Source organism: Myiozetetes cayanensis, unplaced genomic scaffold (genome assembly GCF_022539395.1).
Source record: "Myiozetetes cayanensis isolate MyiCay16 unplaced genomic scaffold, myiCay2020 scf30, whole genome shotgun sequence".
Taxonomy (NCBI): domain Eukaryota; kingdom Metazoa; phylum Chordata; class Aves; order Passeriformes; family Tyrannidae; genus Myiozetetes; species Myiozetetes cayanensis.
Genome location: NW_026087522.1, coordinates 4095966 through 4115798, shown reverse-complemented (window position 1 = coordinate 4115798; position 19833 = coordinate 4095966). Strand labels below are relative to the sequence as shown.

General features: G+C 50.5%; 1 protein-coding gene across 10 annotated transcripts in view; it reads left to right on the top strand.

The window, feature by feature from the left end:
- The window catches only part of TSPOAP1 (TSPO associated protein 1), a 60202-nt gene that overhangs the window by 15065 nt on the left and 25304 nt on the right, over positions 1-19833 (top strand). For 8 of the 10 annotated variants that reach the window (XR_007630126.1, XR_007630127.1, XM_050325955.1 and 5 more), the window contains exons 4-15: positions 1257-1433; positions 4632-4886; positions 8015-8122; positions 8946-9029; positions 10391-10480; positions 11288-11410; positions 11808-11912; positions 12659-12709; positions 13538-13558; positions 16748-16931; positions 17221-17441; positions 19217-19326. Coding sequence is in view for 8 of the 10 variants with exons in the window: in XM_050325955.1 (XP_050181912.1) it covers positions 1257-1433; positions 4632-4886; positions 8015-8122; positions 8946-9029; positions 10391-10480; positions 11288-11410; positions 11808-11912; positions 12659-12709; positions 13538-13558; positions 16748-16931; positions 17221-17441; positions 19217-19326 (1529 nt within the window). In the remaining 2 variants the exon portion in view is untranslated. The remainder of the gene's footprint in view (positions 1-1256; positions 1434-4631; positions 4887-8014; positions 8123-8945; positions 9030-10390; positions 10481-11287; positions 11411-11807; positions 11913-12658; positions 12710-13537; positions 13559-16747; positions 16932-17220; positions 17442-19216; positions 19327-19833) is intronic. The other 2 variants (XM_050325957.1, XM_050325954.1) reach the window with 1 other exon arrangement.

Below are 19833 nucleotides of genomic sequence, written 5' to 3'. Positions count from 1 at the left end.
CAGATACTGGTTTATTTGTTTCCCCAGTGAAACTTTGGGGTGGGGACAGTTGAAGGCCTGTGGGAGCCCTGGAAGAGCCTGCTGGGCTCCTGCACTGGCCAAGGTGTCCAAGTGCTCGCATGGCTGAGGCTGGTGGAGGGTGGGCTGGAGGCAGGAGCAGGGGAGGGGCCCTGAGGAGCTGGGGTTAATCTGGCAGTGGTGCCTTCAGTGTCTGGTGCACAGGTCCCATGGAGCTTCTGCACGTGGGTGAGATGCTCGGGAAGAGCTGGGGAGGAGGAGTTTGCACAGAAGATGCAGATCCTGATCAGGCAGGGGAAGGTTCCCCTCTCCAGATTGTCAGGCTTTGTGCAGATGAAAATAGCTGGGCAGGGAGAGGAAAGGTTGGATAAAGCCAGGGACTAGAGGTGTCCTCACTGCCCAGAGTGTTGGGATGAGCAGGGGGGTGTGAGCTGCCCCTTCCTCCAACTCTGTGGTGCTGGTACCCAGTGGGAGAGCCCACCCCAGGGATGGGGGAATCCCATCCACAAGGGACACTGTGCCAGGCAGCCTCAGCTCCTGCTGGGCAGACAGAGCCTGTCCCTGGCTAGCCTGCTCCCCCTGAAGCACTGTCACCTCCACCCCTGCTCTTCCCTCCCTCACAGGGAGCATGTGAACCTGACCTGCTTCTTCTGCTGAACATCTCCCACTCCTTCCCTGGCTGTGCTGGCCCTTGCTGGGCTCTCTCTTGCCTCTCCCTTTTCCTCTGTCTTCCACCCAACCATGCTGAAGTTCTTTCCTGCTGCCTACAAACCCACAGATGCTCCATTTCTCTTCCTGGTTTGACCACCTCTGTCCTTTATCCCATGCTCATCTTTCCTGCCATCCTCCCCCTCCTCTTCCCTGCTACCTTCTCCTGTTTTTCTGCCCTCATCCCGGTTTTCTCTCTTCCTCCCTGCCCGCAGCCTCTGTTCTGTCTGTACCCACTGAGCTCACCTGCTGAGCCACCTTCTCCTTCCCACCTCTTCTCTGACCCACTTCTCCATCCAGCCCTTCCTCCTCCACTTTTCCATCGGTCTGTCCTGCTCCTCTGCTTGTCTGTCCTTTGGGGCCAGGCTGTTGGGGTGATGGGGTGGTAGTTCAGAAACACTAAAGGGTGGCAGGGTGGTGGTGATGGAACACCCAAGGGTGGCAGGGGGGTGGTTAAGGAACACCCAGGGGTGGTGGGCTGGTGGTTAAGGAACACCAACACACCTTTCTCCCCACTGCTCCCCGTGTAGGTCACTGCTCCAGTGGCTCTGAAGGGCTCCAGCCTGGAGATGTGTAAGAAAGCCTTTGCCCGCCAGCGTGCCAAGGACCTGACAGAGCAAGCCAGTGCCCTCCTGGCCAAAGACAAGCAGATCGAAGCTCTGCAGCAGGAATGCCGGGAGCTGCAGGCTAAACTCTTGGCAGGGAAGGTGAGACACTTTGTGGCACATCACTCAGGGGCTGGGACAAGCTGTGCAACAGCAGTGATGGAAACGAGGCTCTGGAAAGTGGTGTGAGGGCAATTAACCCCCAGTGCAGGCTGAAAACAGAGGGGATTTGGTGTGTGAGTTGAATGGGGACACTGGGGGACTGTGTGGCAGAGACAGTGTCTGGACCCCTCTAACAGATTGTTGGGGGACACCCCAGTTGTCCCTCTGTGAATTCATTTTCAGCAGCAACTAAAACCCTTCCCCTGGAAACCCCAGAGAAGCCACAGATAAGCATAATTTTCACAGGGCTGAGCTTTAACCAAGATGCAGGAGCAGGTCCTCCTTTTAAAGTGTTTCTTTGGGAAGCCAACCAGCACATTCCCAAGAAGCAGCCTAAATCCCCTGTCTTGAGCTGCAGGTTTCTGAGCACTCGCAGCCACCACGAGACTGGTGATAACTCAGTGGATCCTGGGATGACTGTGATCAAGGCCACAAACCACCAGCCAGGGCTGGGTGTTCATGAAACCATCCCCAGTGCTGTGTCTGCAGCTGGGCTGGTGATCTGCCTTCCCCTCAGCACCAGCACAGGCCGTGCTGACAGAAATGGTGGGATGAAAGGGATAATTCAGCTCATCCCAAGACACAGATTCAAAACTGGTTATGTGTGTTGCTCTTCCAAAACACTTCTCTGTGACAACTCTGAAAGGAGCCTCTGCAGGCAGCTGGGTGAGATGGTTCCCACCCAAGGTGACGAAGTTTTGGGCAGATCAGCTACATCTGTTGTTCACACAGATGGACATTTTCAGTTTGGGTCAGTTCAGACTCTCCTGAGCAGCTCAGGAACACTTGGGCTCACACTGGTTTCCCCCTGCTTTGCTAATGCAAATGTGGCCAAGTGCCACCCTACATCCCTGCCCCCAGCTGAGCCGAGTGAACACTTGCATTTCTACCTGCCCTACTTACATGATATCTAGGTAACAAATACTTCCCTGCTGAAAGCAGCTTTATTTTTGTCCCCAAGCTCCCCATATGTTCATTTTTAACTACAGGTTTGAAGGTGGATTCTCAGTCTTAACGTGGATCTAGTCAGGATAAGAACAATTGGGGGTTTTTTTGGTGTTTGTACAGAGCTGCTCCATTGATCCTTCCTGGCATTTGATGACAGAATAAACTTATCCAGGTCTGACTGTGCCCTACGGTGTCAGCAAGGAGAAACTTCTTTCCCATCCCTTGAGTTCTCACTGCAGGCCCCCACAGGCAGGGGAACAGAGCCCTTCCAAAGCTCTCTGATTTTCCAATCAGAGCATGCTGGGCAACCTGACCCTTCCAGTGACAAATCGTTGAGGAATGGGACAAAAGCAGGCGAGCAGGATTCATTACTGGCCAAGGAAATACACGTGGGTGCCACCCTCAGGGGTGACAAATTCAGCCACTGCCTTACTAGGGCATGGGTGACCTGGTGACCACCCTGTCCCCAAAAGGTGAGACCATTCCTGTCATTGCCACGGCACCAGGGACCAGGGACACCGATGCACGAGCAGGGAATCGATGGGAAAGAGAGCAAGAGAGGAGATCATTCTTTCTGATCTTGTTTTCCCCATTTTTCTCTCAAGCAAGCTCATTAAATTTTAATTTTCAGCTAGTTAAAATTCCAAATTCCCCTAATCTGTCTGCAGCATGCAAAATGCATTAGGCCAATGAAGGGGGTTTTATGCAGAGATACGATGGGCACGCTCAGAGTTTGTAACCAAATCAGTTTTAATCTCGGGTATTTAAATCAGCACTAATTTTTCAGTAGCTGTGGAATGGATCCACTCAGTTCCCTGCAGTGGCAGGACACACACTGGCCTTGTTTTGGCAAAGCCAGGGCTCTCTCAGGGTGGGATAAAATGATTTCCTGAGATCACACTCCAGTGAGCGGCTTCCAACCAAACCCCAGCTCTGGGTAAATCCAGGCTGCAATTTCTTGCAGGATGGATTCTTGGAAGCATGGGATGGAGGGGGAGAGCAGTGAGGCAGCTGCAGGGGATGGGTATAATAGAAACTGAGGGGAGGGCTGAGCTTTTCTCCTCCTCCCTTGTTCCCCCAGGCTCCGGAGGCTCAGTTGGGAATAGCTGCCTATTTTTGGTGGGGGAAGGGAGATTTTATACACAGCCACAGCCAGTTTTGCTTAAAGAACTACTACCCTGAGAGCCTGAACAGGGGGCTGGCACAGAGGAGGCCCAGCTGCTCACTTCTTGAATCTATAATCAGTTCCCATTAACGGTGCCTCAGTTTCCCCCCTGCAGCATGAGAGTAACCATGGTTTTCTCCTCAACTTGTATATATAAAGCACATGCTATTTTTAGGGGGAATAAGAAGTGAACGGGGAAACAGATTAAATTTGTCCTGGATACCAATTCTGCTTTGAATTCACCGGCTTAGGAGCTTTCCAGGGGAATGAGCAATGTCTCCTCCAGCAGCAGATTTGTAAAGACAGGTTTTCATAACCCACTTTTGTACGTGTGGACGTGCAGGTACGTGTTTCTCTTCAGCTTCCTGAAATCTTGAAAACCTTTGAAGAATGAAACAAGCTGGTGACATATTCTCACTAGTTTTGTGAGAGTCAGATTGGGCTGGTTTCCTCCAAAAGCTGCTGGGTTTGGGCCGGGATGGGAGTGACCCCTGGTGCTAAAGATAGGGGCCTATCACTGTCTCTGACAAGGAGAGGAATCAAATAGTTTGAAAACCAAACATTATCCCGAGGGAGAACTGACCGAATCCCAGATGTTCTTTGTTCTTGCAGCCTCTCAAAGCCCTCACCACTGCTGGGGCTGCAACACTTGCCAGCACCCACACCAAGGAGGGGAAGCAGCTCTTGCTTTGGCTGGGACGTGAGGTGACATTATCCTGCCACGCTCCCTGCTGGCATGTGCTGAGATGGCACATGCTTGGCGAGGCCCTTGGTGCTGGGAGAGCTGCAGGAGCATTACAGGACCATTACAGGCTGGGGTTTATCTTCAGGAGGAAAAATGTCTTTGCATAAAGAATTCAAAGTGAGTTTTGAGGCTTTGGAGTCCCAGGAATCAGCAATCTGTGTGTGCTCCATCAGGCTGGGTCCCACCAGCCTCTCCTCCTTTGGAGCGTGTGCGTTAAACGTGACCTATCCCAGCTTTTGGAGCCTGTCAGGGACACGGCACCGCGTTTGTTTTCCCGCAGGACGACCCTCGCTGCCACAACGTCATCGAGTTCGACCGCCTGCTGCGGGAGTCCCAGCGGGAGGTGCTGAGGCTGCAGAGGCAGATCGCCCTCAAGAACTTCAAGGAGTGTCTGCGTCCCCCCAAAATGAGCCCAGGCGGTGCCGCGCCGAGCGCTGCCCCACGCCTGGGACCGAACACCGGCAGCAAAGGTTCAGCTCTGCCGAGGGAGGCCTCCTTGGGAGAGCCGGCGCTGGGGGGGAGAGCTCGCAGGGAGGTGAGACAAGTGGGTCAGCCACCGGGAAGTTTTGCTGTTTAAGTGCTCAGTTCATTGCTGTTCTTAGGGGGTTTCACTTGGAGGAGGTGAGCGCTGTGGTTCGCGTCCGCTGCACATCGGTGCTGTGCTGGTTTCCAAAGGGACCAATTCCAGGTCTCACGGGGTGAGGAGGGACACGGGTGCTCCTGGCAGGACGTGGTGGGGACACTGAGCTATGCCAGGGGCTCAGCCCTGCTCCTTTGCCCTGGCACGGGGCTCCCGTGCTGCGTTTTCCAGCCTAGGAAACTGGGCAATGCTTCTCTTTTATTGTACCATGGAATGGTTTGGGTCAGAAGGGACCTTAAAGCTCATCTCATTTCACCTCTGCCGTGGGCAGGGACACCTTCCAATAGACCAGGTGGGGGAAGACCACGTCAAACCTGGCCGGGAAAACTTCCAGGGATGGGGTAGCCTCTCTGGACAACCTGTGCCAGGGCCTCAGCATCCTCACAGGGAAGGATTCCTTCCTATTATCTAACCTAAATCCACCCTCTGTCAGTTTGAAGCTGTTCCCCCTTGTCCTGTCCCTCCATCCCTTGTCCCAAGTCTCCCTCCAGCTCTTGGAGCCCCTTTAGGCCCTGCAAGAGGCTCTCAGGTCTCCCTGGAGCCTTCTCTTCTCCAGGTGAACCCCCCAGCTCTCCCAGCCTGGCTCCAGAGCAGAGGGGCTCCAGCCCTGGGAGCATCTCCGGGGCCTCCTCTGGACTCGCTCCAGCAGCTCCAGAGCTGGAGGCAGCTCCAGGGGGGTCTCAGCAGAGCAGGGCAGAAAGGGCAGACCCCTCCTTGTGCTGCCGTGGGGGCTCAGCGCAGGCCCCGCAGGTCCCGGTTCCACCGCGGCCCTGCCCGGCCCTGCCCGGCCCGGCCCCTCCGCCCGCAGTGGTTCAGCCCCGCAGATCCGGGGCCGCCTCAGGGCGCCGCCTCCGCCGCGGCCGCGCAGCCGCCAGGTAAGGCCGGGCCGGGGGCGCCGGGCCGGGCCGGGGGCCGAGAGCCAGGCTGGGTGTGTGTGTGGGGCCGGGGCCGCCCCGCGGGGGCTCCGCCGGGGCCGGGCCGGGCGGGCCCGGGGTCTGTCCGGGTAGCGGCGGTGCCGCCTCGGGGCCGAACCCCCCGGGCAGGGCCCGCCGGGGCCTCTGCGGGGCCGGGCCGCGGGTCCCGCTGTGCCCCCGCAGCCCCCGGGCGGCTCCTCGGGGTTTTGCTCCCGCGGGTTTCTCCCCCCCAAGTTTCCAGCCCCCCCTGTGGGTTCGGGATGTTCTCCCCGAGCTGCACCAGCTGCTCCCGTTCTTTGCCCCCACCCCGGGCCCTCGGCAGCTGTGTTGAATGTATTCATTCCTCGCTCGTCCGTTCCGAGTCACCCGTGGATTTATCACCCCCGGATTTATCACCCCTTTCTCCTTCAGCCATTTTTTGTCTGTTTGTTTGTTTCTTTCCAGCCTCTCCCCTTATTCAGTGTTAGCATCTTTGTCTCCTTCGTTCCTGCGTTTTCCCCGCCTGTTTTGTGCTGGGGGAAACAACGTGCGGGGCTGTCCCGGGCCCTGGCGTTGATTTACACGGTGGCATAATGATGTTTTCTCTCCCTTCTCCAATAGAGCTCTTCGCCTTTTTGTCTGAGCACTGGGGCTCTATTAAACCATCACTTGTCTCTTTAATCTCTCGGTGTCACGAGGGCCTCATCGCTGTTTGTCTCTGCTGCATCAGTGCTTGGAGACCATGGTTCCTGCTCCCTCCTTTTTTAAAATCCTTTCATTTTTTATTAGATATTTACCCGAGTAAAAAACCTTCCCCCCTCACCCTGTGGTGTCTCGGTGTCTGCCAAAACCTGTTTAAGCGCTGCAGCTGAAGGTGTGAAGGTGTTCTGAGCACCCAAGCAGGTTCCCACTGGATCTCCCTCACCCCTTTGCTTGCTGTTACCTTAGAAAAACTCTTTATAGATTTGTGAATGTTTTCCCTCTCCCTGCCCCCTATATAAGTTAGTTTGAAGCTTTTTAAGCGTCTGCCGTGTCTTTGTTGCAATTTCTATCAGTTTGCCCAGAATAGGTGTCAAATGTACTGGTCTGTCTTTCCATGTTTGCCCACTGGAATATGCTTAAAACTCTGGAATACTCCTAAAACTTGGCATTTGCCACCTTCCAGTTAATTTGTATTAGGGCAGTGTTGGAGAGGTGACGTTCTGCACGTATTGATTCAGTTCATTCTGAAGTGAGAGATTCAGTTCATGCCAGAGAGGTTTTTTTTGAACCCTTGGGTGAATATTATCTAATCTTGGTGATTTGTTACTGTGTGTTTTCTTGGCTTCTACAGTTGTTCTTATAGACAGTTCAGTTTGAGAGAGATCCTTAGCTCTCTCCCTAAAATCTGTTTAGCAAAAATAACTTTAAATTGAATGTTTAAAGCATTATCAAAGCCCTCTTTCTTCTGTGTGTCTCGGGCCTTGCTCTGGTGTCAGGGATTACTCTGGGCAGACAATATCAAGTCAAATACCAGTTGAGAGGGAAAATTTAGAGGATTAAAGGTTTACTTGTCTGTAGCCCAAATGAAAAGGCGTTTTGTTAGAAACTTGTGTACAATTGCGTACAGAAAATCGTTTCATTTGGTTTGGTGGTGGCACATCATCCAGGCAACTGCTGCCCTCCCAGTCCTTCTCAGCTGCCAGCTGAGGTGGGCGCTGTTTGTGGGTAGTGTTTGCTCTTCCCTGCCTTTACACTCTGACATCCTCACTGATTCCTGCCCTTTGAGGGCTGTGCTCTCTCCCTTCTGACCATCTTTCTGTTGCTTTGGGAGGGTCATGGAAGGTGTGGCTGCTGCCTCCCGTGGAATCATTAGCTGAGGCACAAATGGGAACTGGGGTCTGAGAGCTTCCTGGAGGCCACTGTTGCGTGGAGGTGGCTCAGTCAAGCTGGACTGGTTGGCACTGGGCTCCAGGAGACTCCCAGCACAGGTTTCTGGTGGCACAGAGATCCCTGTCCAGCTTTCCCCATGCCCAGTGGTGCAGCTCAGGGGTCAGGAGTCTCATGGGGAGTGTTGCTCTCCCAGGTAGCACTGCCAGGAGTGTGCCCTGCAATCCTGGCCATCCCTGAGCTCTCTGGCATCTTTTCCAGGTGGAATCAGGTGTGCAACCCCTGGGACCTGCCTCTGAAGGACATGAAAATTTCCCTCCCAAAAATGCAATAACAGGCCAAGAGAGCAGCAAACAGATCCAGCAGCTGGTGAGTTGTGAACTTGGTTTGGGGGAGGGAATGCTACACTTTTTTCATTTTTGTTGGGTTTTTCGCCCAGGTAGAGATTTTAGGGACTGAAGTCTTTTTAGGTGCAGCTGCTCTGCAAAAGTGGGAAAACACAGGCCATCTGCAGGGAGAGTGTTGCTGGGTGGCAGCTCCAGGTGCTGGGCTTGCAGGGGAATATGTCACACTAAAATAAGAGGAAAACACGCCAGTAGGTTCTGTGCTGTGTTTGGTTTAGTCTTACTTGAACTGGGGACAGATGTGGATGAGGAATATGTCCCTTGGGAATTCTTCCAGCAAATGAGGACAGTTCACAGGGAGGTTTAGCAGCTCTTGTCTATCTGAGCCAAGAGGGGGAGTGAGTAGCTGCAGGTAAAGGTACATAAGGATGTCTGTGTTCTGTTAGGTATCATTTGGATGAGAATAGGAGCTGAAATAGCACAGCTGATGTTTAGAGCTGAAAATTTTGCACAACTCTGTCTTTTTGTCCCCCACATCCTGTTTCCCTCCATACTGCTCTCTGCAAATAGGAACAATCTGTGCAAGTGGGAAACAGAACTGTTTCCAGAAGATTAAAGGCTTGAGGAAAGAGTTGTTTCACTTAAAAACTTTTTTGGTTTTCTTACATTAAAAAAACCCCAAACCAACACCTCCCTTGGTTTCTACATTGTTTAAGTTTGTCACAAAGAGATTTTTATGAGAAAACAAAATTAGCTAATGCAGCACTGGGTCTGAGGGGCTGGGCTTGAATTTCCTATGCACTGTAAGAGTGTGGACTTGCTGATCAACTTCTGCTCCTTTCCTGCAGGAATTTGAACTCAAGAAAAAGCGCAAAAAATGTGAAAACCTTGAGCATGAAGTGAGGAAAAAGCATAAAAGATGCAAAGAACTAGTAAGTGTTCTTGTTGCCTGCTCTTGTGAGCGTGATGGGAGAAGAGGAACTGGGTTGTTGTGTGTCTCTCTTGGATTCTCCAGCTCATCTTAATAAGGAATCACCATCTCTCTGGTTATTTGAACAGTGTTGCAGATGTTGGGCTTGTTTATTTATTTTAGTTACCTGTGGGCTGAGTGCAGCCACATAAATCACTGGATAAAGTTCCACGGCCTTTGCTGGTTTGGGGAGATAATTACCATTTTCACAGGCACTCCAGAAAAATATTGAAAGATTTCTGCACCTCAGTATGTTCATTGCACAAACCCACAGTCCTTTTGCTGTGTTTCATATCTGTTGGCTGAAATCTTGGCTGAAATCTTGCCTCTGTTTAATTCCAGGGGGGTTTTCCTGGTCTTACCAAAGCTCCTGGATTTCTGCCTTCCGTTGCTGCTTTGCTGAGCAGCACTGGTGGCATTAGGGGCTGACAGTGTGTGGTTTCCACCAGGGGTGCTGACCTTCTGAATAGGTGTTTGATGTCCATAGGGTGTTCTAAGGAGTAAGTTGATCTCTGTGTGTTGATAGAAAGTTGCTTTTGAGGGTCAAGAAGGGACCAGCTCACCTTGAAGTACCAGCACTCGGCCTGTGTGCACAGGGAATTAGCTCCTGGAACAGCCAGAAAATATTTGATGATATGTAAAAACCTTGGAATGGGGAAGTGTGTGTGTGTGTGTCATGTGATAATGCAACAGTTAAACTCCTTTAGTGCTGTACAGAGTTGTTGCAGATGGACTGACCTGACAAACCCAGTGTCCCCTCCACGTGCCCATGGCCTGTGCTCAGAGGCAGCATTCCCTCATTCAGGGATAGCAGGTTCATGCTCTTAACTCCAGCCTGTATCCTGCTTTCAGAGTCAGCCATTTCAAACTCTGGACTTTGCAGTCTAGAGCTCTCTTTAGCATCATTTTCCCAAAGAATTTTCCTTCCTCGACTGATATTTGTCAAGAAGACTCTGATCCCCAACCAGCAGTGACACTTGAATTGCTGTGGGTGGAGATGGAGCCCTAGGCTTGTAAATAATGTGACACTGGGGCTGGGAGGTAGACAAGGAAATCTCTTTCTGATTCTGGGCTTTGAGGTTAAGAAAAGAAGAAACTTGAGAGATCATGGAGTGGTTTGGGTTGGAAGGGACTTTAAAGGCCATCCAGTTCCAAGCCCATCATCTGGCACAGGGGGCTGTTAGAGCAGTGCCTCCCCCTCCTCAGCAGCATGCCACCAACATCCTGCACCAGGAAACAGGGGCAGTGGAGCTGCTCAGCAGAACAATTTTGGGGAGTTAGTTTGAGGGCCTTGGTGTAGTAATTCCCTCTCTCTCTGGACAGGAGATCCAGCTGCAGGAGGTGCAGAGTGAAAATGCACGACTGGCTGAGGAGAACTTGCAGCTGAATGAGAGGGCTGGATGGGCAGGACAGGTAAAAGCGGTGTCTCGGTCAGGTGGAGCGTTGGCTCCTGCAAAATCTTGCTGAGAAGAACTTGCTGGTGGGCCAAGTTTTCAAGTTGCCAGCTGAGAAATGGTTTTGTGCTGATCTGGGTTTCTATTCCCAGCTCCTTCTCTGAACAAGTTTAATGCACAGGACTTAGAAAGTCACTTGTCCCTCCTCTAAGTCAATTTGCCACCATGCATAAGTTTGATATTAATATTTAATATTAAATAACTGTTTAATAACTGTTGTAAGTGGAAATGTTTGTCATCTGCATTGCTAATAGTCATCAGGCCATAGTGCACCCAGGAACCAAGATATGTGGCTGGAATTCCCTGTAGTAAGGGAAGAAGGTGAAGGTGAAGAAGATCTCAGCAGGCTACTGAATTTTCTGTCCTGTTCTTTGTGTTTAGTTCTACCATGTAGGATGAAAAATGCTTTTAAAACCTTTGTGCTTTTTTTTAAAATCTCTTCATTATGTGGCCTGTTCCTCTCCCAGTTCCTTCCTCCTTGTAAATGGGGAGAGGAGATGAGTCTAGTGAGAGAAACAGTGTGTACAAATAAAGTGTTACGCACTGAGGCCTGATAAATGCTTATTTATTAATAATTATTAATTAATAATTAATGAAAACCAGAGGGAGAGGAGGTTCATCATTTTGGTGGCATTGCCAGTAGAAAGCAGGTCTGCAAATCAGCCTATTGAGACACAGAAATAAATTGTCCTCAATCAAATCAAATCAAATAATACAGGGAACGCTTCTGGCTGCTTGGGCTAAAACTGCAAATCCTTCTCTCCAGGTGGAATCTGAGAATGCTGACCTGAAACTGCAGGTTGTTTTGGTGACCAAGGAACGGGATTCAGTAATTCAGACGAACCAAGGACTCCAAACCAAGCTGGAGAATCTAGAGCAGGTGCTGAAGGTCAGTGGGATCCTCACAGGGAAGGACTGGCCAGACAGTGCTTTTGGATGGCACATATTGTCTCTTTGCCCTTTTTTGGCCATTCCTTTGTCTCCCTGCTTCTGTTGGGAATTGTGCTTCTGCAGGATCCTAGAGCATGGCTTTCCAAAGTGGGAAGAGGTTTGGAAAGGCTGCTTCAGGGATTTGGGTGGGAAGGGAAATAAGGTGGTCATCACTTTGACCATTTTCTGTGTGCTGCTCTGGCGAGTGGTGACAGTTCTGTGCTTTCTCCTGGGAGAGTTCTGTACTTTCTCCTGTGCAATGATGACATCAAGCCCAGGCCATGATTGGCTTCTGGCTGCTGGTGGCACTCAGGGTTTCATTTCAGCAGTGTCCCTGTCTGTGCCTTGTCCTGCAGCACATGAGAAATGTGGCCGAGCGCAGGCAGCAGCTGGAAGTGGAGCACAAGGAAGCCCTGCTAGTCCTGCAGGAGAAGCAGGAGGAGGTCCGGCGGCTGCAGCAGGTGTGTGTGTGTGTGTGAGGGGGGTGGGAGGTGAACATTTTACCTTCTGAATCCCTGGAAAAGGATGGATATGTTTCCTTGGACATGCAGTGCGTAGAGAAGGTGTGTGTGAGTTTAAAGGATAAATTAAACCAGGGCAGTGTCTGAGTACTCTGGTACCTGAGCACAGTGAAGGGCTTTGCTCAGGAACGTCAGTTCTGGCCTCTCCCCGCTGTTTGTCCAAAGCCCAGAGGTGCTTTCAGACTTCAAATCATGGAATCATTAAGGTTGGAGAAGCCCCCTAAGGTCATCAACTCCAACCATCCCCAGCACTGCCAAGGCCTCCACTAACCCATGTCCCCAAGTGCCACATCCACATGTCTGTTAAACCCAACCCCTCCAGGGATGGGGACTCCACCTCTGCCCTGGGCAGCTGTGCCAGGGCCTGACCACCCTTACAGTGAATAAATTTTCTCTGATATCCATCCTAACCTTTCCTGGCACAATTTGAGACCATTCCCTCTGGTCCTGTGTCTTGTTCCCTGGGAGCAGAGCCCGACCCCCCCCGGCTCCCCCCTCCTGTCAGGGAGTTGCAGAGCCAGAAGGTCCCCCCGAGCCTCCTTTTCTCCAGGCTGAGCCCCCCCAGCTCCCTCAGCTGCTCCTCATCAGATTTGTCCTCCAACCTATAAAGGACTATCAGGTGGGATGACAGAAGTGATCTCAGGTGGCTTCCTTTCTTATTTCCTCCCTTTCTTATTTCTCCTTAGGCACAGGCAGAGGCAAGAAGGGAACATGAAGGAGCAGTACAGCTTCTAGAGGTAAGGCAGAAGGAAACAAGAGGGACTAGAGGCTGCAAATTTGGTACTTTTTGTTCTTATTACCAGTTTTCTTGATGCCTTTTGATGGGTTTTGTTGGTTCTTGAGCAAAATGCTGTAATGTTTTGATCAGAATGTGTTACTGCTGAGAACAAGTATCAGTGGTGCTGGCAGAGTAATGTCTGGGATCAGAGTTTTGAGGGATTAAATCCTGGCCTGCTCAGTCCTCACATAGATTTCTTCATTCAGATTATGCCCAAAAACTCTTTTAGGGATGCATTGAATAATCACCCTCAGATCTGCCTCCTCTGTTCTCTAGGATCATGTAAAGAGAGGAAGAATATTTGTGTCTGTGGGGCCTGAAATTTCTCATGTGTGTGTGTTTGTGTGCTTCCTGCTTTTTATTAGGGAAATACAGGAGAAATGCTGGGCACTGCTTTGGGTTTGTTTGGCATTAGCTCAGTGTCAGTCAGGATGCTGTGTTTTCATTTCTCCACGTGCTTGGATTGCTTTTGGGTGGGATATTAATGAAGGATGAGGGCAGTCTGTTGAAATTTAGCAGAGTCATTGAACTCAAAGCACACAACGATTTGGAGGCCCTCAGAAAGAGCCTGTTTCTCTTATTTGTGCATTTGGCACGTGGGATTTGGCTTTGGCTTGGTGAGAATGAGGTGGGAATCTCCTCATGGAACAAGGCAGACACTGGATGTGGTGAGAGAACAATCTCTTTCAGACTGAGGGCTGGGTTCTGTTTGGAGAGTGGTGGTTTTGGGGTCGTGTAACTGCTGGTGTGGTTTGACATCTCTTTTTGCTTTTCTTCTTGCTCCCAGAGTACCTTGGATTGCATGCAGGTACTGCTCTAATCCTGTCAAACGGGACATTTTTTCCCCTCTGTCCTGACTTTGACAGTTGCCTGATAATTCTTGTCTTAGCTGTTCTCTGGAGAAGATTGCAAGAGTGTCACTGCTGGGAAATCAATGTGACTAAAGGAGCTCCCGCCATGAGTTTGATGGAGCAGCTGCTTTTCTCTTTTAAATGCTTTGCTTCCTTGACCAATTAGAAATAGGAGCTTAATTTTTTTGGCACTTGCAGATTTTTAGAGTTGCCCAGCTGTGTGCTCCTTCTCCATGTGTCACGTGCATTTAAATATCTTTTGGGAACCACTTGCAGTCCAAGAGTGAAGTGTTTCCTTCAGAACCCAAAAGCAGTGGTGACACCACTGCAAGTGAAGGTGGGCCCTGCTGGCTTCCTGATTGGATGGAAGATGGGAAGCAGGGATTGTGGATGGTAGTTTTCCCAGAAGAGGCAGGAATTAATGAAATTGCAGTGTGGGAGCTGTGCTAGCTGGTGATTTGGACAGAAGGCTTCTGTGGAAGCGGTGGGGTTTGTAGCTGATGGAAAACTGCTTGAAAACACCTTCAGATCTGACAGAGATCCTGGGAGTAACAGGGACATTAAATCCCAGGTAACACTGCCTGTGCAAAGGCACGTGGGAGGAGAAGCAGCCATGACTAAACATGCCTAGTGATAGCCTTGAAATTCCCTGTTGGAGCAGGAGATGGAGGGTTGGAGGTAGGGGAACTTTAAAAAAAAAATCAGCCACAATTCTGGTCAAAAAAGCAAGTAAAGTGTTGTGGACTTTTGGAGAAGGGCACTGTTGGGGTGTGCCCACATTGTGGAATTATGGCTGTTCCTCTAATGCCTTGGGCATCCCCTGGAGCAGGAGTTTGGAATGCACAGCTCTAGAGCTCCCTTTCAGCAAAGTGGGGATTCTCTCATCTCAAAAATACAGAGCAGAAAATACAGAGAAAGGTAACTGAGGGACAACGGGGAGGGAAAACATCATCTGGAGAAGTGGAGTAGAGCAGCCATGAAGGAGAGAGTCTCAGAGTGAGAGAGGCTGAGCTGGTGGTGGTTGGCTGTGGAAGATCTCAGTTCCTGGATCAGTGATTAAACTGAGCCCACCAAGCTCTGCTCCTGCTCTTGCAGCCTCTTCTGGAATTCCCACTGCCCAGGCCCAGTGGAGTGAGGCTCCTCTTTGTCCCCACTTTGAGTTGGGCATGGACACAGCAGTCTCCTGTCTTTTCTGTGTCTGGGGCTTGATTCCTGCTGGTTCCCTGAAGCTCCTGGCCGTGTCCTTAGGCTCCTCTTCCTTATTTCCCTCTTCCTTATCCCCATTTCTCCCAGCACTGCCCTGGAAACCTGCTCATCCCATCTGTGATTCCCTGCAAGTAGCCTGCTAGAATACACACTGTGTATGATGTGGCAGTAGGACTTCAGGGATGTCTGTATGTTATTTTGAATAACAGAACTAAGAGACACCTGACTAATAAGGGATCTTGGAATTAAACTGTGAATTATCTGGGCTATTGGCTTGGCCACCACTATAAATGGATTTAAAGTGTGATTAAAACATTTACAGGACAAGGTACTGTTGTGATGCTGGTAAACACAATATCCAGATGCAACTGCTGGCTCGTGGCTCCTAAGAAGGCAGGAAATCCCTCTCTGGTCCTACAGTGGAAATCCCTCTCTGGTCTCTTGTGGGCTGTGTCCCAAGATGGGATCAGGGATGGATGTTAGGCTTGAGGAAGCCCTACTTTGATCCAGTGCCACTGTTCTTCCTGTTGATGGTTTCTTTTCTTTATTAAGATGTATAGGAGAGAAGCATTTATGTGAAAAATCTAAACTGGAAGTAAATGCAAACACTCAGGGTTGCAGAGGAGCCCTGTGCAATGTGGTTTAGTAAACAAGGAGTTGACTCTGAGCAAGTGGAGAACATGGACACTTCTGGAAGTTACTCCTGGCATCTGATTTCAGTTCAGAGACTTCTCCAGGCTTTGCTTAAAGCCTGAGAGCACCCAGGGAGCCGTGAAGGGAACAAGAGATAAACTGACACATCTGAGCAGATGTGTCACAGGGAAATAAAAATTCAGCACCCTCAGAAGTTGTTGGGGAGCAGCTCCAAAGGTTTTGTGTTACTCTGAGAACACAGAGAAAGCTTTTTCCAGGTCAGGTGTGTTATTTTTAGAGCTGCCTAAAAACCAGGCTTTCTACCTCACATCATTTCTCCAGGCATGATTTATTTTTTGGGTTGGAAGGAGAGAAAAGAGCTTCAAATATGTTTTGTAGAAGGGAAGATCTTGAGGAGTGCAGTGCAGTCATCTGTTATGGAGCACCTTACCTACAAAAAAAGAGTGAGAAGAGGGAAAGGAGCAGTTGCAGTGTCCTGGGAATTCATGTGCCTACAACTGGGAGAATGTGGGGATGTGTAAGGACAACCAGGGCTCAGCGATAGTTTATTGCTCTAGAGATGGTAGGAGGAGAATCAGGGAAAATACAAGTGGTAGGAATGTGTCCTTCCTTCTCCAGAGATTTCCCCCTGCATCCCACCTTGTTGAGATGCAGCTTTCTGGGCCTCAGCATGAATTTTTCTGGAGCAATTCCTCCCTGTGGGACCTGGTGGGAAAGCGTGTGGGCTTCCACATCAAAGGAATGTTCTGCAACACAGGCCAGGGTGATCTCTGCCCTTCCTGGTGCCTGGAGGAGCCAAGATCTGGAGGGACAATCAGGAGTCCTTCCCAGAATGGTGGGGAGGGCAGGGTAAAGTTTTGGGAGCTTGGTGAAGCCTCTGGAAGTATGGATGAGATAGAACACTGGCAGAGCAATTTGTCTTGGTGACGTGACTTTAATGCTCCAAGAAATGCTCCAGTCTTTTTCTTTTCAAGGCTTATTTATCTCTGACTTATCACATCTGGTCTTGTGCAGGGCTGGGGCAGGATATTGAAGTTCAAAGCCAGCTTTTCAGGGATAATTCCTAGCAGAGCTTGCAGTCAGTCCCCTCATAGATGAGGAGCCTCAGGTTTTCAAAGGTACTAAAGCTGTGGAGCTGTGAGTTCCCAATCCCTCTTTCTGGGCAGGGCATTTAAAAGCATCCTTTGAAGTCTGGGACCCACTGGAAAGGTGCAGCAGAGGCTGTTTGGAGCCTCACTGGTGGGTTTGCTGTGGGTTTGTGCCTCATCCCATGTCTCTTCTGCCAGGCCCGGGTGAAGGATCTGGAAGATCAGTGTCGCAGCCAGACCGAGCAGTTCAGCCTCCTGGCCCAGGAACTCCAAAAATTCCGGCTCCAAACAGGAAAAATCGACCTTCTCACCTCCACTCTGGTGACTTCAGAGCTGCCCCTTGCTCTGTGCAGCTCCACCCCACAGCCCCCCTGGGAGAAGGGTGAGTGCTGGACATGCCTGCCAGTGTTTTCACCAGTGAGTTGATGTTCTTAGAAATGGGAAGGGGAAAAGGAATCAAATGCAAATGTTCAGTTGAATTTTGGAATCTCCATCTCACTCTGTTGTCAATATTTTTGGTTTGGTTTGTAGTCATAAAGAGAACTTGGCATTTCTCTGGCCAGAGTGTCCAGTCTCTTAAATGAGGCACATTTGTAGAGACCTGGGCTGCTCGTTGCTGATCCTGGATCCTGCCTGTGGCTCTGACTAATGGGCAACTGATTTTATTGCAGAATCAACTGTTCCTGGGTTGCTCCCTCACCAGAGCACTAAAAAGGTTCACAATGAAGGGACTGAGGAGTTGGAGTCATCCCACAGGGTGCCTGACACCCCTGGGAGCTCCCCAGCTGCTCCCACCAGTGCTCAGAAACAAGCCAAGAAAGTGGAATCTCAGTCCAGCTCTTCCAAATCAGAGTCCATGCACAACAGCCCCAAGTCCTGCCCAACTCCAGAGGTCAGTATGGGAGTCCCCTCTGTGGTCTGTGCTTTCCAGAAGGGAATAAATGCATTGCTGAGAGCACCAGTGAGGCTGCACTGGTTCCCCAGTAAGGCTGCATTCCTTCCTTCCTGGACTGCCTGAAGAAAATGGGAAAAACAAGAGAAAATCAGTAGGAAAATACTGAAAAGGCTTTGGGTGCCGTGGCTGTAATGCTGATTTCAACATGTTACTGAGCTCCTGGAATGAAATAACTGGCTGGACAGTGTCTGGGAGCTTGGAGAAGGACTGGGATGGGGAGGTTGATTGGTGGGAAGTCTTGCTGAGCTTCTTTGTGCCATCTCAGCTGCCACTAAAACACAAAAAGGCTACAAACAGCATGCTGAAGAGCTGTGTCCAGACTACTTTTGACCTTGAGCTGTGGGTGAGGGGCTCAAACTTCTTTGCTGATGAAAGAAACCATGAAAAGACACCAAGTTTGTGCTAAGAGGGATGCCATTAATAGGCTTTGCTTGTTTGTGCTACCAAGATCTCATGGGTGGTTGGTGCTTCTCCTCCCCAGGAGCTCTTAGGTGGTGGTGTGGGCTCACACAGAGTGTTTGATACTCTGTGTACATCCCTTCAGGGAACAGCTCAGGGTAAAGCAGTGCTGGGGATGGTCTGGGGGGTGGTTTTTGGTGTTTCCTGAGCAATAAAACCTTCCAGGTGTGTGTTATCCCAGGGCATGGGGCAGGATTGCTTCACAAGGAGTACCCTGCCTGGAAAAGATGCTCTGGACTCCTTCAGAGGTTAACTTTGGTACTTCATGTACTAGAAAAAATACTTTATATTCTGGTGCCTGCAGTGAGTCTCCATCAAAAATACATTTGCCTTGAGGTCTGCTTTCAAAAGGCAGCTGGAGTTGGTTCACTGGCACCACTTCAGACAAACCCAGGGGAGTGCATTTGGTCCAGAAGGAGGGTTGGGTTACACAACTCATTGTCCCTGGATGAAAAATTCCAAAATGTTACCAAGATCAAAAATACTGAGGTAAATTTCTGAAAGGTGCTTCTGCCACCAAATGCCTCGAGGGTGCAGCCTCCAGCTCAGGAAATCCAGAAGTAGCTGAGGGCTGGGAAGGGAGAGGCTGTAGCAGGAAGATGAGTTTTGTGCCTGCTCTATCTCTTGTGCTTTTGTTCAATGTGATGGCCCTGCCAGTTCCACCCAAAGCTCTGTCTAATGTTGGTGAAAGCACATCAATATCATATTGAAGTATTTACAGTTGCTGGAGGGGAACTCCCTGAACAAAAGCACCTGGAGACCTCAACATCTAACAGAGCTCTGAGGTCTCCTCTGTCCAGGTTTGTGTTGCCCACAGGGACAACTGATGTTTCAAGGTACAGGAGATAAATATCCTGAGGTATGGATTGTAGGGTGGGAGAGGTCTCCAGAGTCTCTAGTCCAATGTCCTGCTCCAGTGGGACTGTCACCAGCACTAGATCAGTGTGGCCACGGCTTTGCTGAGCTGAGGCTACAAGTTCTTCAAGAATGAAGATCCCACAGCTCAGTGGGAACTTTTCCCAAGGCTGCATCACCCACCTGTGCAAGGAGTTCTCCTTCATGTCTGACTGGAACCCCTGAAGCTGCAACTGGGAGCTGTTGCCTCCCATTGCTACTTCATCACCTGAAAAGTCATTCTTCCAGATGGTCCTTAGCCCAGGAGCCACCAAACATGAGCTCAGGGGACTTGTTCACTGATTTTGGAACCCTTTGAGTGTTCCTTTACTCAGATCCTTTCTCTTCAATGTTTCCAGGTGGACACTGCAAGTGAAATGGAAGAGCTGGATGTTGACAGCATCTCCCTCATGCCAGAGCCAGGCAGCCAAGGCCCTGCAAAGCTCCAGGTGTTCTTAGCTCGATACAGGTACTGAGAGGTCTTTTCTTGTGGTCTGTGTGGTCACACAGGTTGTCTCAGAGTTGCCTTCTTCGCACCTTTCCCTTGAATTCACCCTGTTAGGAATGGATCATATTAGGTTGGACCATGTATCTTATTCCTCCATGGGATTTACAGGCTGGGAGAGCTGAGGGTCGTTCACCTGGAGAAGAGAAGGCTCCTGGGACACCTGAGAGTCCTTTCCAGGGCCTTAAAGGGGCTCCAGGAGAGCTGGAGAGGGAGCTGGGACAAGGGATGGAGGGACAGGACAAAAGGGAATGGCTTCCAACTGCCAGAGGGCAGGGTTGGATGGGATATTGGGAAGGAATTGTTCCCTGTGAGGGTGGGGAGGCCCTGGCACAGGTTGCCCAGAGAAGCTGTGGCTGCCCCATCCTTGGAAGTGTCCAAGGCCAGGTTGGACAGGGCTTGGAACAACCTGGGCTAGTGGAAGGTGTCTCTGCCCATGGCAGGGGATGGAATGAGATGGTTTTTAAGGCC